At 45.3% G+C, this 16,552-nt stretch overlaps 1 protein-coding gene across 1 annotated transcript in view; it reads right to left on the reverse strand.

The window, feature by feature from the left end:
* PI4K2B (phosphatidylinositol 4-kinase type 2 beta) overlaps nucleotides 1-16,552 on the reverse strand; it is a 337,341-nt gene that overhangs the window by 53,725 nt on the left and 267,064 nt on the right. Inside the window, exon 5 of the mRNA XM_085642320.1 lies at nucleotides 16,128-16,281. Coding sequence (XP_085498446.1) covers nucleotides 16,128-16,281 — 154 coding nt within the window. The remainder of the gene's footprint in view (nucleotides 1-16,127; nucleotides 16,282-16,552) is intronic.

Consider the following 16,552-nt stretch of genomic DNA (forward strand, 5'->3'; position numbering starts at 1 on the left):
ACATAGCGTCCCTGGCTTCACTGATGTAATAAGTTGAAAAGGCGTGTTGCGCTTCACCTACAGCAGAACCTCCCTAGCGTATGAGGAGTAAGATGATGCCAGCCTGTATATTGACCATCTGGCCCCTATCTGCCTCTCCCTGAGGTCTGTCAGGTGTGTTTCCTGTAAACAGGCCACGTCTACTTGGTGCCTATCTAAGTATGCCAGTACTTTGCGTATTTTCTGTGGGTTGTGGAGGCCTCTAACATTCCACGTCAGAAACGTCAGTGTTCTGTATGAATATAGAGTGTTGGTCATTAGTCGTGCCATTGTCATCTTGCCCAATGCGGCGTATGAGACATCTCATATTGTCACTCCTGTGCTGTATGTCCCTGTAACACTGGTCAGAGTTTTCTCCCCTAATACTCTTTCCCACCCCCTCCCACTCCACCCTCCCCGCGCTGGTGGAGACATTCCCATCAAACCCAACAGTCCCGTACCTTTAGTACCTGTGGACAAAAAGGAAGGAACCAAAGAACCCCAAAAACAAAAAAGCCACAATAACTGTGTGGAATACACAAAGGGGTCAGAGCTGCCTCCCCCTTTTCATGTGACCTAGGCCACATGGGTAGACGCCCCTTTGTGGCATATTACTAAGCTCAAAAACCGTTAGTTTCTTTTTAGTGGTGCCGTACAATACTCTGACTAGTCCCCATTTAACATTTCAACACCTGTCAACAGGAAGAATAAGCCTTGTCTCTAGCATATTAGACACCAAAACACCCTCTAGTAAATTATCTGCTCCTTCTCAGGGTCTTCCCCCCCCTGTTCCAAACGATGTTCCAGTGTCTTTGGGCACTTTCACCATCTTATGCTATAAAGTTCACCGCTGTAGTGCACCCAGCAGTCTCTACTGGAGCTAGCACAGGTCTGGAAAGAAAGATCCATTTATTCGACATACGACAGCGCAGGTTGGTCTGTTTGCTCCCCTCTTGGCACTCTTCTCCTCGCACTTGGCTGTCCCTTCTGGTTTATAAACTTCAGCACTTCCTGAGGGTCAGTGAATATTCTCGATTTTCCGTCATCTGTGACCTTGAGTCGCGCCGGGTATAGCAAAGCATATGGGATCTTGAGATCTCAGTTTCTGTTTTGCTATTCCGATCTTTTTCCTCGCTTCCTGTACAGCTGCCGTAAAGTCCGGGTATATTGAGCTGTCCATTCCTTTGTGAGTCAAGGTGCCCATCTCTCTAGCCTTGCGGAGTGCCGCGTCCCTATCCCTATAATTTAGGATCCTGGCGATGATCGGCCTAGGACGGGACCCAGTAGGAGGCCTAAGCGCCAGGGATCTGTGAGCCCTCCACTATAAAAATCTCCGAAAAAGTGTCTCTCCCCAGTATGGATATAAGCAATTGCTCCACGTAGCTCTCCATCGGCCCAGTGTTTGTCGTTTCCGCAACTCCCGTTAGTCGTATGTTATTTCTTCGAGACCTAGCCTCTAAGTCCTCAGCCTTCGCCGCCATTGCTACAAGTTGTTTCTCCATTTTCGTTTGCGATGCCATCATCTGTACTTGTCCGTCTTCGGATATCCTGCGTTCTGCCATGTCTATTCGCTCTGTGTGTTTATCCATGCGCTCCGACATTCTATCGACTCTGTATGTCAAAGAATCTATTTTCCCATCGATGTTCGTGAGCGCGGCTTGTATCGTACTGAACATAGTTTGAATATCATCATTTGATACGCCACCTGCCGCACCCTTCGTAGATTGCCCATGAGTCTGCTCTCCCAGCCCTCGCTCGTGCTGCCTCTTCGCTTGCTCAAAATGTATTTTGGGCTGATTGCAGTCTGATTTGCCCAGGATTCCGTTGTCTTGTGCGACCTGGTTTGTGGTTTCCGGTGTACTGTAGCAGTCAGATGTGCAGCATCCACTAGTTCGCTTCCACCTCCCCATCGGTATATCGACCACTCGCTTTCACGTACACTCCGTGGCGTGAGCGCTTTCTCTTGTTCACAGGAGTTGCCCCTGGCTCACTTTAGCCATACTGTGCACGTCAATCAGAGGTCGCCACAGGTGTGTGTCCGCTTCGCCCTAGTCGCAACGCCGTTACGTTCTAGCGTGGGTATGCTCGTCACCCTGTGTGTACCTGCTCCAGGCGCTATATCAGGGGCCAACTTGTGTCTATCCAGTCACCTCAGATTTTTCCTCCGCAATACGTGATCGGTTGTGACCTGCACCAGTAGTCTGCAGTGTCAGGTGACCGCGGTGGTCCTCAAATCCCGCAGCAGAAGTTGGGTTGCACCGCTACTAATGTACCACTTTATTTTTCCCCATATGAGTTTCCTTCTACTCGGTTCACATTTCCTCCGTCATGCAGCTGAGAAACACTCTTATTTTAACGAGGACCACACGTGGCTGCTATCCTTCAATCTATTGGGTCCCGTGACTGTTTCAGTTGAGTTTGCACATTATAGGTGCCCACCGCTGTGTTCTATTTTCTACCGTTTTTTGCTTGTCCCTTTCATATATAAGCTCAGCGCCAACCAAACGGCTCACCAGGCAGTCTACTTCCACCGCTCCAAAGCCTGATCGCCGCCTCCGTGCCTTTAAACTCTCTTCACGGGCAGCCAGCGATACATTTCCCGCCTTCTGTGGTCTCCGCTACGGCTTCCCCGCAACGCCCCCGCAGCCCCGGTACCTTCGGAGGCGCAGCTAGGTGGTTCTGCAGCGTCCCGGACCGGCACCCGAATCACGGCAGGAGCGGCTGCTCAACGCAGCCGCGTACGGGCTTTACGTCTCTGCTTGGGAGGCTGCGATCGGCCGCGGCTTTCATTTCTTCTTCACTGCTCAGGCCTCACTCCTCCCGCAGATCGTCCACCTTGACACTTGGCACGTTTGGCGATGTTCTCAGCAGCTCAGCGCTTGCTCTCGTTTCATACTGCGGCACCTTCTCCCAATTAAGTCGTATCTTCGGTTTTTTGCCAGGATTATTTAAGGATATCTCAGGCGTCCACGAGGAGCTCGCTTAGTCTGCAGCCATCTCGTTCCGTGGCAAGCTCCGCCCCCAGGAAGTCGAGATACATTAAAGTAGCTTGCTGAAATGTGACGAAGTAACTAATCGAGGCCCAAGTGGCAGCATCGGTAGATGATCACAACTATTAAATAAGCAACTAGAAGTTAGACACTATTGCAACCATAACCCCAAGCTAACGTGGATACCTTTCATGAGAGAAAGGACGCATAATCCCATACCAAGATGGTGACGTAATATGGCAAACACTGCCACTGGAGATATGATGGCAAGTCAGGGGGTGGGCTGTGTAATGGAGCAATGGAGGGTACAGGCCTGCTACTTCTGAGCCTGTATGCTGTGTCTGGGTAATAACTCGCAAGGGTGAAATTCACGTAAAGTGCCATGCGGGTCTTTCGGATGGTTATTGCAGGCACGCTGCACAGCGTAATCAGTTGGCTGTCTCTGGCACTGGTGGTTAGGATGCATTTTTGCAAAACTGTTAAGCAGAGTGAGGAAATCAACTTTCCAGACGAACCGCTGTTGTCTTATTCACAATTCATTACTAAATGATGTGTAGAGTCTAAGGATCTCTTTCTTTCAGATTTTAAAGATCACAGAACACTGGGAAGATGGGGAGTCTGCAGCGCGCGCGTACCATGATGGCCGTTGCGCCTAGAGCTCCGAATTCACCTGCAGCAACGATGACTTGCAGACGATAGGGGCTTCATTATAGCTTTCTTTTCAGCCCAGGTGCTCCTTGTGGCTTGCGGAGGCGGTGGGCTAAATTTCGGAGATCTGGTGCCTTTGAGAGAAGAGTGGTAGGCATTTTTTTTCCTCCTCAGAGGAGGCTCTTGTTTTCCTCAGCTTTCTCCGTGAGCTTCACACACAGAGGAGGCGGGCATAACTTGCTGGGCACCTCCTCTCTCCAGAAGCCTTTCCATCCTTAAAGAACAAGTTACTTACCTTCGGTAACGCTTTTTCTGGTGGATACAGTATCTGCCTGTGGATTCCTCACCTTCTGAATACCCCCTGCGCCAGCATTCCGCTGATAATCTTTCCTAGCTCTCCCACGTCTACGTCATAATAGCACAGCTCCGCTCGGGACTCCGAATGACGTCATCGGAGCCATAAGAAGACCTAGTCGGCGTGCTGACGTCAGTTCCACCAATTTTTTCCGTGCCACCAAGGCAAACGGGTGGACAGATACATTTTCACATGTATACGTAGTATACAAAACATACATACACAATTGCAAAACCAATAAAAGCATAGAGAGAAAGCAATAGACCAAGCATTTCCCACTATTAAAACATAAGCATGATTAAGACATTTAAAAAACACGCATGTTAAACAGTAAAGCATCTTTTGGTAGAAACAGGTGGACAACAGGGAGGCGGGTGGGACAGTGAGGAAACCACAGGCAGATACTGTAGCCACTAGAAAAAGCATTACCGAAGATAAGTAACTTGTTCTTCTGATGGATACTTCTGCCTGTGGATTACTCACCTTCTGAATAGAATCCCAAAGCCTTACCTCTCCCGGAGGAGGGTGTCCACCTGACTAGACCAAAAAATCTTGCAAAACAGATCGAGCAAAATGGCCATCCCTCCTAACCTCCGAATCTAAGCATTAATGCTTTGCAAAAGTATGGAGGGAGGCCCAAGTTGCTGCTTTACAAATATCAATAACAGGAACACCTCTAGTCAAAGCAGAAAAAGTAGACTTCGCTCTAGTGGAATGAGCTCTGATACCTTCAAGAGGGTCCTTCTTGGCCAAGGTGTAGCAAATCTTGATGCACAAGATAATCCACCTGGAGAGAGTCCGCTTGTGCATAGCCTTGCCTTTCATCTTCCCAACGTAGCCCACAAAGAGCTTATCATCCAGTCTCAGATCACTTGTTCTATTCAAATAAAAGCCGATAGCTCTCTTAGGGTCCAAACGAAGTGTCTCCTTGTAAGGGTGAGGGGGGGGGGGGGGGGGGGCGGAGGATAAAAGGTGGGTAAAGTAATGGAGTGTCCCATATGGAAAGGAGTAACTACCTTGGGAAGGAAAGAAGCCCTGGTCCTTAGAACCAAGTGATCTGCATGAATGGAGGCTTCGAACTAAGAGCCTGAAGCTCAATTACCCTCCTAGCCGAGGTAATGGCAATCAAGAACGTTTTAAAAGAAAGAAGCCTCAAAGGACAAGTATGAAGAGGCTCAAATGGAGAACCCATTAAAAAGGTAAGAACAAGATTCAAATCCCACTGAGGCATAATGAAAGGAGTGGGAGTAAACTTATTTGTAAGGCCCTTAGTGAACCTCATGACAATGTGGGACTTCAATAAAGACGGCTGGTCTGGTAAACATAGAAAAGCCGACAAAGCCGACAAAAAGCCTTTAACAGTGGCCAGAGCACAACCCTGCTGGGCCAAGAACAGCGAAAACTGAACAACATCTGACAAGTGGGCCTTTAAAGGATCAATGGATCTCTCTCCACACCATTTAACGAATCTAGACCACCTGGAAGAGTAAGCAGATTTGGTGGGGTGTCGCCTGGATGATAAAATAACATCCACCATATCCGGTGGGAGAGAGAAGGAACTCAGGTTGCCCTGTTCAATCTCCAGGCATGAAGGTGCAGGCTCTGGAGGTGGGGGTGTAGAACCTGCCCCTGCGACTGCGAGAGGAGGTCTGCCCTGAGATGGAGACGGAGTGGAGGGTGCGATGAGGTGAAGATCTGTGTACCACACCCTTCTTGGCCAATCCGGGGCGATCAATATGACTTGGGACCGGTCTTGGCGAATCTTTCTCAGAACCCGAGGGATCAAGGGTATGGGAGGAAACGCGTAAAGGAGTTTTGAGCTCCAATCTAATTGAAACGCATCCCTCAGCGCTCTCTGCATCGGAAACTGGAGACTGCAGAACAATGGGCTGTGCGCATCCTCGTGGGTGGCAAACAGGAGACCCCCCCACATCTGGAAGATGCGATGGACCACCTCCGGATGAAGCCGCCACTCGTGATCGGCAGAGTAATGCCGACTAAGACTGTCCGCACGAACATTCAGCACACCGGCTAGATTATTTGCAAACACACAAATCTGATGGTTCTGAGCCCAGGACCACAGTCGCAGAACCTCTCGACAGACGATACGACCCTACAACTCCCGGTTTGTTGATGTACCACATCTCAGTAGTGTTGTCAGTCAGGACCTGAACCGACTGACCGCGAAGGGAAGGAAGGAAAACCTTTAGTGGCAAACGTATTGCCCGCAAATCCAAAAGGTTGATGTGAAGCAACCTCTCCTCTGGAGACCAAAGACCTTTGACCTCCAGATCCCCTAGCTGAGAACCCCACCCTAGAGTGGAGGCATCAGTGATCACTGTGACCACCGGTGGTGGAAACTGAAAGGGCTTTCCTTGAGACAGGTTGCCCTGCACACCCCACCAAGTCAACTCCGCTGCAGCTTCTATGGTGATTCGGACCCTCTCCCCGAGATCTCCACTGTGTTGATACCACTGCCTGCAGAGACACCACTGGAGTGCCCTCATGTGCCAGCGTGCATGACTGACCAACAGTATGCAGGAAGCGAACAGACAGAGCAGGCGTGGAACTTTCAGGACTGGAACAACTGCTCCATTGTAAAACAAAGGAATCCTCTCCTGAATGTCAAGAACCCTCTGAAGAGTGGGAAATGCCCGACACACAGTAGTGTCCAGTATTGCCCCTATGAACAGGCAGCTCTGAGAAGGCACCAGGTGAGATTTGGGTACATTTATTGAGAAACCCAACTTGAACAACAGTCGCGTTTTTGCTTGCAAATGGCGCAACAACAACTCCGGAGACTCCGCTTTCAACTGCCAGTCTAGGTAGGGAAAAACAGGAACCCCATACCTTCCAAGATGTGCTGCTACCACCACCATCACCTTTGTAAAGGCCCGAGGTGCGGAAGTCAGACCAAACGGAAGAACTGCAAACTGGTAGTGTTGCGATCCCACCGTAAACCGGAGATACTTCCGATGCGACTTTAGAATGGGAAGATAAAAATACGCATCCTGCAGATGGATGGACACCATCCAGTCTTCCTGTTGCAGCGCAAGAAGAACCTGAGCCAAGGTCAACATTTTGAACTTTTCCTGCCTGAGGTAAAGATTCAAAATCCTGAGGTCCAAGATCGGCCTTAATCGACCGTCCTTTTTGGGGATCAGGAAAAACCGGGAGTAGCATCCCTGACTCCTTTCCTGCTCCGGAACCACCTCTATCGCTCCTTTCTGTAACAAGGTAAGAACTTCCTTTTGCAAAAGCAAAAGCATTAAGAGGTCCTCTGAACACCCACCCTGGCAAGGTAGGGAGGAGGAAACTAAAAAAAAAAAAAAAAAAAAAAAAAAGGGAGGGCGTATCCATTCTCTACAAGATTTAAAACCCAACGATCTGAAGTGATCAGTTTCCAATCTTGTAGAAAGTGGGACAACCGACCCCCTACCAGATCAACATGATCTAAGATGGGGGATCTATAACTGCTTTCCTGAAGTACCAACGGTGGCGGGAGGAGAAGTGGAGGAGGAGGATTACTGCCGAGAGGTTCCCCTAGGACGCCCTTTATGCTTCCCTCTGTACGATTTGTACAAAGGATTCTGCTGCTGCTGGCCCTGTTGAGTCTGCTGGTGGCCACGAAAGGAAGCAGCTCTTCCAAAACCACGATACCGCTTGAAGCCGTATCCCCTGGACTGCCCCTGGAGGCCCAGAGAACTTGCAGTAGCCCTGCTATCCTTAAAATGCTGCAAGGCAGAGTCAGCCTTTGAACCAAATAGTCTTGACCCATCAAAGGGCAAATCCAGCAGAGTCGCTAGAACATCAGGAGAAAATCCAGACGATCTAAGCCAAGCTCGTCTTCTTGTCGCCACAGAAGACCCCATCACACGAGCCAAAGAGTCAGCAGTATCTAGACCCGATTATATCACCTGATGGGCCGCAGCTTGAGAATCAGAAAGGGCCTCTAAGAACTTATTCCGATTCCTCTTCAGGCAACTTTGAAGCTAGCTGCTTGACTGAATCCATCAGAGCATGGATATACCTTCCAAGAAGACAGGTTGCATTAGTGGACTTTAGAGCCATACTCACAGAAGAGAATACCTTCGTTGCTGCCTGCTCCATTTTTTTTTTAGAATCCCCTTCACCAGGTGTGGTAGGGAAAGAACCAGAAGATTGCTTCAAACAAGAAGCCTGGACCACCAAGCTTTCCGGTGATGGATGCGAAGACAGAAAAGCCGGTTCCCCAGGAGCAGGCCTGTACCTTCTTGAGATGGAATGAGGAACTGCAAGAGCAGACAAGGGCTTCTGCCAAATTTCCATAATAGGCTCTGTTAAGGCCTCATTAAAGGGTAGCAGCGGTTCAGAGGATGAAGAAGTTGCATTAAGAACCTCCGTAAGGATATTAGATTTTACCTCCGCTTCCGGGAAGTTGCAGATCAAGCAATTCAGCTGCCTTCCTTATTACTATGTGATAAAGAGCAACGTCTTGTAATACTCCAGCCTTTTGAGATGAGAGATTATACTCAGGAGAGGTATCCAACCCACTGGCCTCCTGTAAGCCCTCAAACTCATCCAGACTCAACAATTTCTCCTTCCTCCTGATCCTGTGCATATTCCTCCTCCTCAAGGAGTCTCTGCGCCTCTCTCCTAGAGCGCTGTTTAAGAATCGGTGGCGCCAAGCACGGCACCGGTGAGGACAAACGGCATCGATCGAATTCGAGGCGGTGCCGACTCGACAGCCGAAGGAGTCCGCGGAGCCAGAGTGGAAGACCTTAGCGCCGGGAAATGCCAAGCCGGAGTCGACAGCAAGAATGGTACAAAGGGTGCTTGAGCATAGTGGTAAGGCACATCACAGTTAAAGGTCTAAGGATGCACGGGGCCCGAGGGCGCACTAGATGGATTAGAGGCCCTGGCAAACATGCCAAACATCGCATTAAGAAAATGCGTAGGGTCTGATCCAGGAACAGGAAAAGGAAGATATGGATCCGTACCTTCCTGAAGCAGAACCACCTGAGGCTGAACTGGAGCCTCGGAGCCGGGGACAGCGCCCGTACAGGTGAAGACCCACGGCCTGAAGAAGACTCCCTGGGTGTCGGAGACATAGCAGGAGCTGGAGAACCTTCATGCGACGAAGAACCCTTCCGCCGGCGACCTCAGAACCGGAGATGGAACCAGCGTCACCTGTGGAGATGGAGAAGGAGAAACAAAGTTCTGTCTTCGAAGTCGCTTAGCTGGAGAAGGCGACCTTGAAGCCCTGACCTTCGACGACGGCGCCGAGCGCCATGTCTCCTCTTAGACTTATGTTTTCTTGACTTCGAAGTATGAGAAGACGACAACTTTGTTCTTTTATTACCCCACTTCTCATTATTGGCTCTGGCTATAAACAGCTTAGCCTCACGCTCCTTAATGGCCTTTGGAATCATCTTCCTACAGCTTCAGCATTCATCGATTTTGTGATCCGACGATAAGCACCACAGGCAATCATCATGCGGGTTAGTGATGGACATGTGACCGCCACACTCTCTGCAGGGTTTAAACCCAGACTTCCTAGAAGTAGCCATTGGAAATCCTCAAGGATACAAAGTTCGTTACAGAAAATGGAGAGCCCCTAGAAAAACCATTACGCGTCGACGGCACGGAAAAAAGGGAACTGACGTCAACACGTCGACAAGGTCTTCTTATGGCTCCGATGACGTCATTCGGAGTCGCGAGCGGAGCCGTGCTATTAGGACGTCCTCGTTGACATGGGAGAGCTAGGAAAGAATTTCCGCGGAATGCTGGCGCAGGGGGTATTCAGAAAGTGAGGAATCCACAGGCAGAAGTATCCATCAGAAGGGTTTTTTTTCCTGCCTCTTGCTGGATACAACTTTTGTGTCTGCACAGGATTAAAGGAATGTTGTCCTTTTTTATCCCTCATTGAGCTTTATTGAAACACTGACATGAGACTTTCTGGAGCTGTTTTTTGCCATATTAATGATATTGTCAGAAGACGATATTTCACTTCAAAATCTTTGCTATTTGTGGCATTATTTATTATTACTTGCCTGCACTCTGCTTAACAGTATGGAGTCCAAAATAGTGTCAAGTAAACGTAAACAAGCTGTTTCACCTCCTCCTACCAAATCCAAAAACATTGACTCTCAAGATAATTAATTGGCAAAACATTTGGAGGAAATTCAAGCTATTCATATTAATACTGACAATTTCTTCAGATATCAAAAATATTCAGAGAGATTTGGCTTCATTATCGATGAGAGTTGCAGATAATGAGATTAAAATTTGTGATAATACTAAAGCCATCACAAATATGGCTCCACTTATTCCTCAGGTTGCTTCTCTCCAACTTTCCTTACTGGATTTGAAAAATAGAAATAGACAATACAACTTACGCATATTTAATGTCCCGGAGGGAGTGGAGGGACAGAGTGGTCGTCTTTTCTTGGAACACCTTCTACCTAAACATTTAAATATCAAATTTCCAGAACGTTTTGAGATTGATAAAGCTCACAGGATACCCTCGATTCGTACACCTCATCAAGTCAAACCACGACAAATCATATTTAGAGTTATGAGGAACCATCACCTCCTTCTCCTACAAAAGGCTGCCATAGAAATACCTTCTCTCCTAATTGAAGGACATAAAGTCTTTATTCATCAGGACTTTGCAAAGGAGACAGTTCAAATAAGACGACAATTTTCTGAATGGAGGCCTCGTTTGAGAGAAGCTGGTTACAAATATGGCCTTTTTGACTCCGCGGTTATGCGCATCTGGAAAAATGATGTCTCCAAGTCTTTTTCAGCTCCTGCAGATTTAATCAGATTCTTGGATCAGCATATTCTCATGGACTCTCAGCCTTCTGGTTCTGCGGGCTACCATTCTATAATCCTTAATGTAGGTGGTTATTCTCTCTTTATGCTGGTGCATAGAATGGTGGTTTTCTTGCATTGTACCTCCATCTCCAATGTTCTATTGGTATGAGGTCTTGGAGACTGACCCCTCTTTATGTTGTTTGTCTTGTTTTGTCTTTTTTATACGGGCTTCTGTCCTTTTATTCTATTACTTATAGGACAATATGTCTAGGACACAAAAGTTAGTTGTTGTTTCATTAAATGTGACGGGTCTGAGACACCCAGTTAAACGCCGTAAAAGTTTAGAATATCTCAAAAATTCTAATGTAGATATCGGTTTTGTACAAGAAACCCATGTGGATGATAACATATTACATACCATGTCTAAAGGTTGGGTAGGGTTTATAGTTTCGACTCCAGCTGCAAAATGTAAAAATGGTGTAGCTATATTTTTCACACAGAGCACAGATACAACTATTGTCTCATCATCATGACGCAGATGGTAGATTTGTTTATGCTCAAGTTCAGATTGACAAACTCATTTTAGACTTGGTCAATATATATGCTCCTACATCCGATGATTGGTAATATGTCTCTTATAGTAGGTGGTGATTTTAATCTGATTAGAGCTCCTTTGTTTGACCAGTCTTCTACTTTTAAATTACGGCCTATCAAAGCATTTTTTGCTTTGAAATCCTTCCTTTCGTTACCAAATTAGTTGATTTTTGGAGATTGGAACATCCTACAGATTAAGAGTTTACCTTTAATTCTAACGCTCACTCCTCTTTCTAGAATGGATTCCTTATTAACTTCACGTAATCTATGTCACATGATTAGTGAGGGAGTTACACACCCTATTACAGTTTAGACCATGCTCTAATTTCTTTTTCTCTATGTATTTCTGACCCCCAAATTCCTAAAAAAAGATGGAGAATGAACTTGGACATAGTTCTTAATACAACCAATTCTAAAAAAAATGGCTCTCACTATTAATGAATATTTTTTTGAATAATAACTCATGTGACACTTCCAAAACTATACATTGGGATGCTTTTAAAGCTTACATTCGTGGAGTTTCAATTTCTATTATGGCGCATCAAAATAAATCTTTTTACTCCCACCTCACCAAATTAGAGAAACAGATTGCATCTGTGGAAAGACTTATTACATCTAGAGATCCACAATATAAATCTCAACTTCAGAAATATAGATAAGAATAAATTGTATGCTTAGTAAGAGAGCAGTTTTACTGATCTCAAAAGAAAAATCCAATTTTCATTTTAATTCCAACAACTCTGGTTGACTATTAGCTAATCATGTACGCCTCAAGCAAGACAGGATTCTAATTCCAGCCATCAAAACGAATAATGGTACATTAGTGACAGATGTTGAGGATATACTGAAAGAGTTCCTTTCCTTTTACTCTTCCTTATATCACAAACCTCTCGCACCTCATAACAATGTTATCAGTGATTTCCTTAATTCTGGTCTATTGCCTCAGATTCGGTTACTGATAGATTGACCCTAGATAATGAAGTTAGACATTTTTGCAGCAATTAATGCATTAAATTCCAAAAAACTCCTGGCCTGTATAGTATTACGGCTGAATTCTATAAATGATATTAGGATCAGTTATCCCCTTTTTTACTTTCCCTTTTTACAGAATTTCAGCGCACTTCCATGATTGGGGGGGGGGGGGGGGGGGTCGTATCTTTTAATGAACCCAATATAATTGTTCTTCCCAAACCTAATAAAGACCATACCCTAGTATCAAATTTTCGTCCCATCTCTAATTAATCAGGACTGTAAAATATATGCCAAAATCTTAGCGAATAGATTATCACCCTTACTATCCAATATTATACAACCTGATCAAACTGGCTTTATGAAAGGTAGACTATCGGCTCATAATACCCGGTTGCTCTGTCATGTATTATCCCTTGCCAAAGAATCCAGCTGTCCAGTTGGTGTAATGGCCTAGGATGCGGAAATGACATTTGATAAGGTTAATTGGCAATTTTTATTTAAAACTCTAGAAGTATTCCATTTTGGCCCTATTTTTATTAATATGATTAAAGCATTGTATTCAGCCCCCTCAGCATCCATTTTTGTCAATGGTGTGTCCTCATTTCGTTTATATAAAGGCACTTGCCAAGGATGTCCTCTTTCGCCTTTACTTTTTCGTATTGCAATTGAACCCCTCTTATGTTCTCTCCGAATTAGTGATATATATACAAAGGTGTTGTTTTGAAAAATAATAACATTAAAATATTTGCATACGCTGATGTGTTATTATATGTTAATGATCCCCTTACCTCTATACCTATTATTCTTGATATTATTCATAAGTATGCTGATGTTTATGGTTACTCTCTGAATACTAATAAGACAGTATTTTTTTCATTAAAAGTTTTTTTGTAATTCTACAATGTTGGCAAATACTGATAATAATTTGGTCTCCCAAAAAACCCATATTTGGGAATAACTTTTACGGATTCGATTAAAGATACAGTTGAAACCAAGTGTTCCACAATTTTAACTAATACCAAAGAGAAACTGGATAGATGGTCTAATCTCCATCTAAACTGGTGGGGACGTATTGAAGCAATTAAAATGTCTAAAACCCCACAAATTATATAGCTATTGTCTACGAAACCCTTCTCTATCCCGTCCACATTTATGTTAAATTATATAAGTTATTTACTAAGTTTATCTGGAATAATAAGCCTGCATGAATCAGTCTTAAAACTGTACAACTGTGTGAAGGTGGGGTTGGTATTCCAGATTAAAAAAATTATCATTTTGCATTTCTTGTGGCACAATGTTCCTTATGGTTCCAAATTATTCCCCCCTTTAATGCACCCAAATGGCTTATCCTAGATAAAAATATATTGGCTCCATATCCATTAACTGCGTTTCTTACCATGGCAAATGGTTCTTTTGGTAAACGCTCCCCCGTTATTGCCAACTCTAAAATTCCCTTTTATCATTGGATAGTAGCTTTTCTATTACTTTGTCTTCCACTAAGAAAGTTTCTTTGGTTCAATCCTAAACTCCAATTTCATAAGCATATTTCTTTCTGGAACTTGTGGATAACTGCTGGTATTTTCTTTGTTGCTGACATATGTCAATATGATATGTTTTACACATTTGATGTTATTCAAGCTAAATACAACCTACTCTTGTACGAGTTGCCCAAATATATATTACTATGTAATACTGTTCTTAATGCTTATCCGCAATTACTTTCTATGTCTCAGTCCACTGGTATGGGGTTTTGTATTTCTGTGTTCAGCCGCTCAGGACATATAGCCTCTAAAGTATATAAAAGACTTACCACTTCTAATTCCTCTTTCACACATCTTAATCAAAAATGGTCACCACACAAATCTTCAACCCCCTAAAGTATCCTGGAAGGATATTTGGAAATCCAACACAGCTAATTATCTTCCGGCTACTCTTATATAAACTAATATTTATCTACTTTACCAATGCTTCTGGACTCCGGACAAATTATTTAAAGCTAAACTTCTAGATACTCCAAATTGTTGGCATGGTCAGTCTACAACTGGTGACCTACAACATTTAGTTTTCAACTGTTCTATTATTCATCAGTTTTTAATCAGACATATGGAATATTAAAACCCGGATCCTTAAAATGCAAACAACTTTATCTTTTCATATTCTAATCCTCAAATCTTCTCTTATCCACATTATCCCCTATGGATAGTAAAACAGTTTGATTTCCTCATTTCTACTGCAATCAAATCTATTACTTGTAATGGGAAGAACGCTACACTACTCTCAGTTAATGCATGGTGGGAATGGATTATTTTTCTTAGGCGTGGGCAATGCTCTTTTCCACGCTTTCCTAACGATTCACTTAATAAAACGTTTTGAACACAAAAACACCCCTGCACCGCCTCAACACACAAAATGTAGGGGACAGTTTCAGAGTATTATACAGCAAAAATCGAATGTACAAAAAAACAGAGAATCCTCAGATTCAAAACTAGAGTACCCACGTAGGGTGGTCTGTTCTTTCAAGAGTAAGGATTTAATGCACATGCAATCACTGTAAAACTCAGAAGTATGTAAGGTGATCAGAGAAAAATGCTTAAGGGCCCTTGGAATCAATCAATCAATCAGTGACACTTGTAAAGCGCGCTACATACCCGTAGGGTCTCAAGGCGCTGGGGGGGGGGGGGGGGGGAAGGGGGGGATGCCGCTACTGCTCGAACAGCCAGGTCTTCAGCTTCTTCCTGAAGGAGAGGTGGTCTTGGGTCAGGCGCAGGTCGGTAGGGAGAGAGTTCCAGGTCTTGGCGGCCAGGTAGGAGAAGGACCTTCCTCCTGTAGTCGCTCTTCGGATGCGGGGGACGGCGGCGAGGGCGTGGTTGGCTGAACGGAGGTGGCGTTTGGGAGCGTGGAAGTTGACTCGGCTGTTGAGGTAGCTCGGGCCTTGGTCGTGTAGGGCTTTGTGTGCGTGGGTGAGGAGGCGGAAGGTGATTCTTTTGTTGACGGGGAGCCAGTGAAGGTCTCTCAGATGTCCGGAGATGTGGCTGGTTCGTGGGATGTCGAGGATGAGTCTGGCTGAGGCGTTCTGGATCCGCTGGAGTCTCTTCTGGAGCTTGGCGGTGGTACCGGCGTAGAGGGCGTTGCCGTAGTCCAGTCGGCTGGTGACGAGGGCCTGGGTGACGGTCTTCCTGGTCTCGGTGGGGATCCACCAGAAGATCTTCCGTAGCATGCGTAGGATGTTGAAGCACGCCGAGGAGACGTTGACTTGCCTGGTCATGGAGAGGGAGGAGTCCAGGAGGAAGCCCAGGTTGCGTGCATGGTCTGTCGGTTTGGGTGCGGTGCCCAGGGCGGGAGGCCACCAGGAGTCGTCCCAGGCGGAGGGTGAGGAGCCCAGGATGAGGACCTCCGTCTTGTCCGAGTTCAGTTTCAGGCGGCTGGTCGTCATCCACTCGGCTACCTCTTTCATCCCTTCGTGCAGGTTGGATCTGGCGGCGGCGGGGTCGTTGGTCAGGGAGAGGATCAGTTGGGTGTCGTCGGCGTAGGAGATTATGCTTGGAAGACACAGTCTTGTCCTTGGGACACCAATAACATTACAATCTGCAGAAACTGAATATTTGGAAATTAATACTTCAGTGCATCATATTAATAACCAGGGAATGGGATGTAAACTAAACACTGCAAGACCATAAAACCCATGTTAAAATATGTTGAAAAATTGTGATGATTCCAGCCTATGAGACTGGAATGCTGAACAGTTTAAATACCTGTGTTTCTGATCACGTAATCCAAAATCACCAATCGTTCAAATTGTGATTGAAGTTTCTTTCTAGTATTCTCAGGCAAAGGGTCGGTTTCAAACTTCCGGAGCCAGTAGTCTGCTTCCTTGTAGCCCTCTACAAACAGTTGGAAAGAGCCGGTCTGTAATGAAATCCAAAACATGTACATGGATATAAAATAAAAAATGAAACTTTAATCATGATTACAGAGTAAGACAGTTGGAAGTAAAGATATAGTTACACTTGGGGAAAAAGACAATGTAATAATTGAGCTACTTGCAGAGCATATCTCTGTGCTAAAATCCAATAGATTATAGTGAATTTGAATACTGAGTTCATTCAACTAACATACATAAATTCCCAAATATATATTTGATTTGCATGTTCCAATACGGCCTAAACTTTTAAAGCCA

This window comes from Triturus cristatus, chromosome 2_2, assembly GCF_964204655.1.
Source record: "Triturus cristatus chromosome 2_2, aTriCri1.1, whole genome shotgun sequence".
Taxonomy (NCBI): domain Eukaryota; kingdom Metazoa; phylum Chordata; class Amphibia; order Caudata; family Salamandridae; genus Triturus; species Triturus cristatus.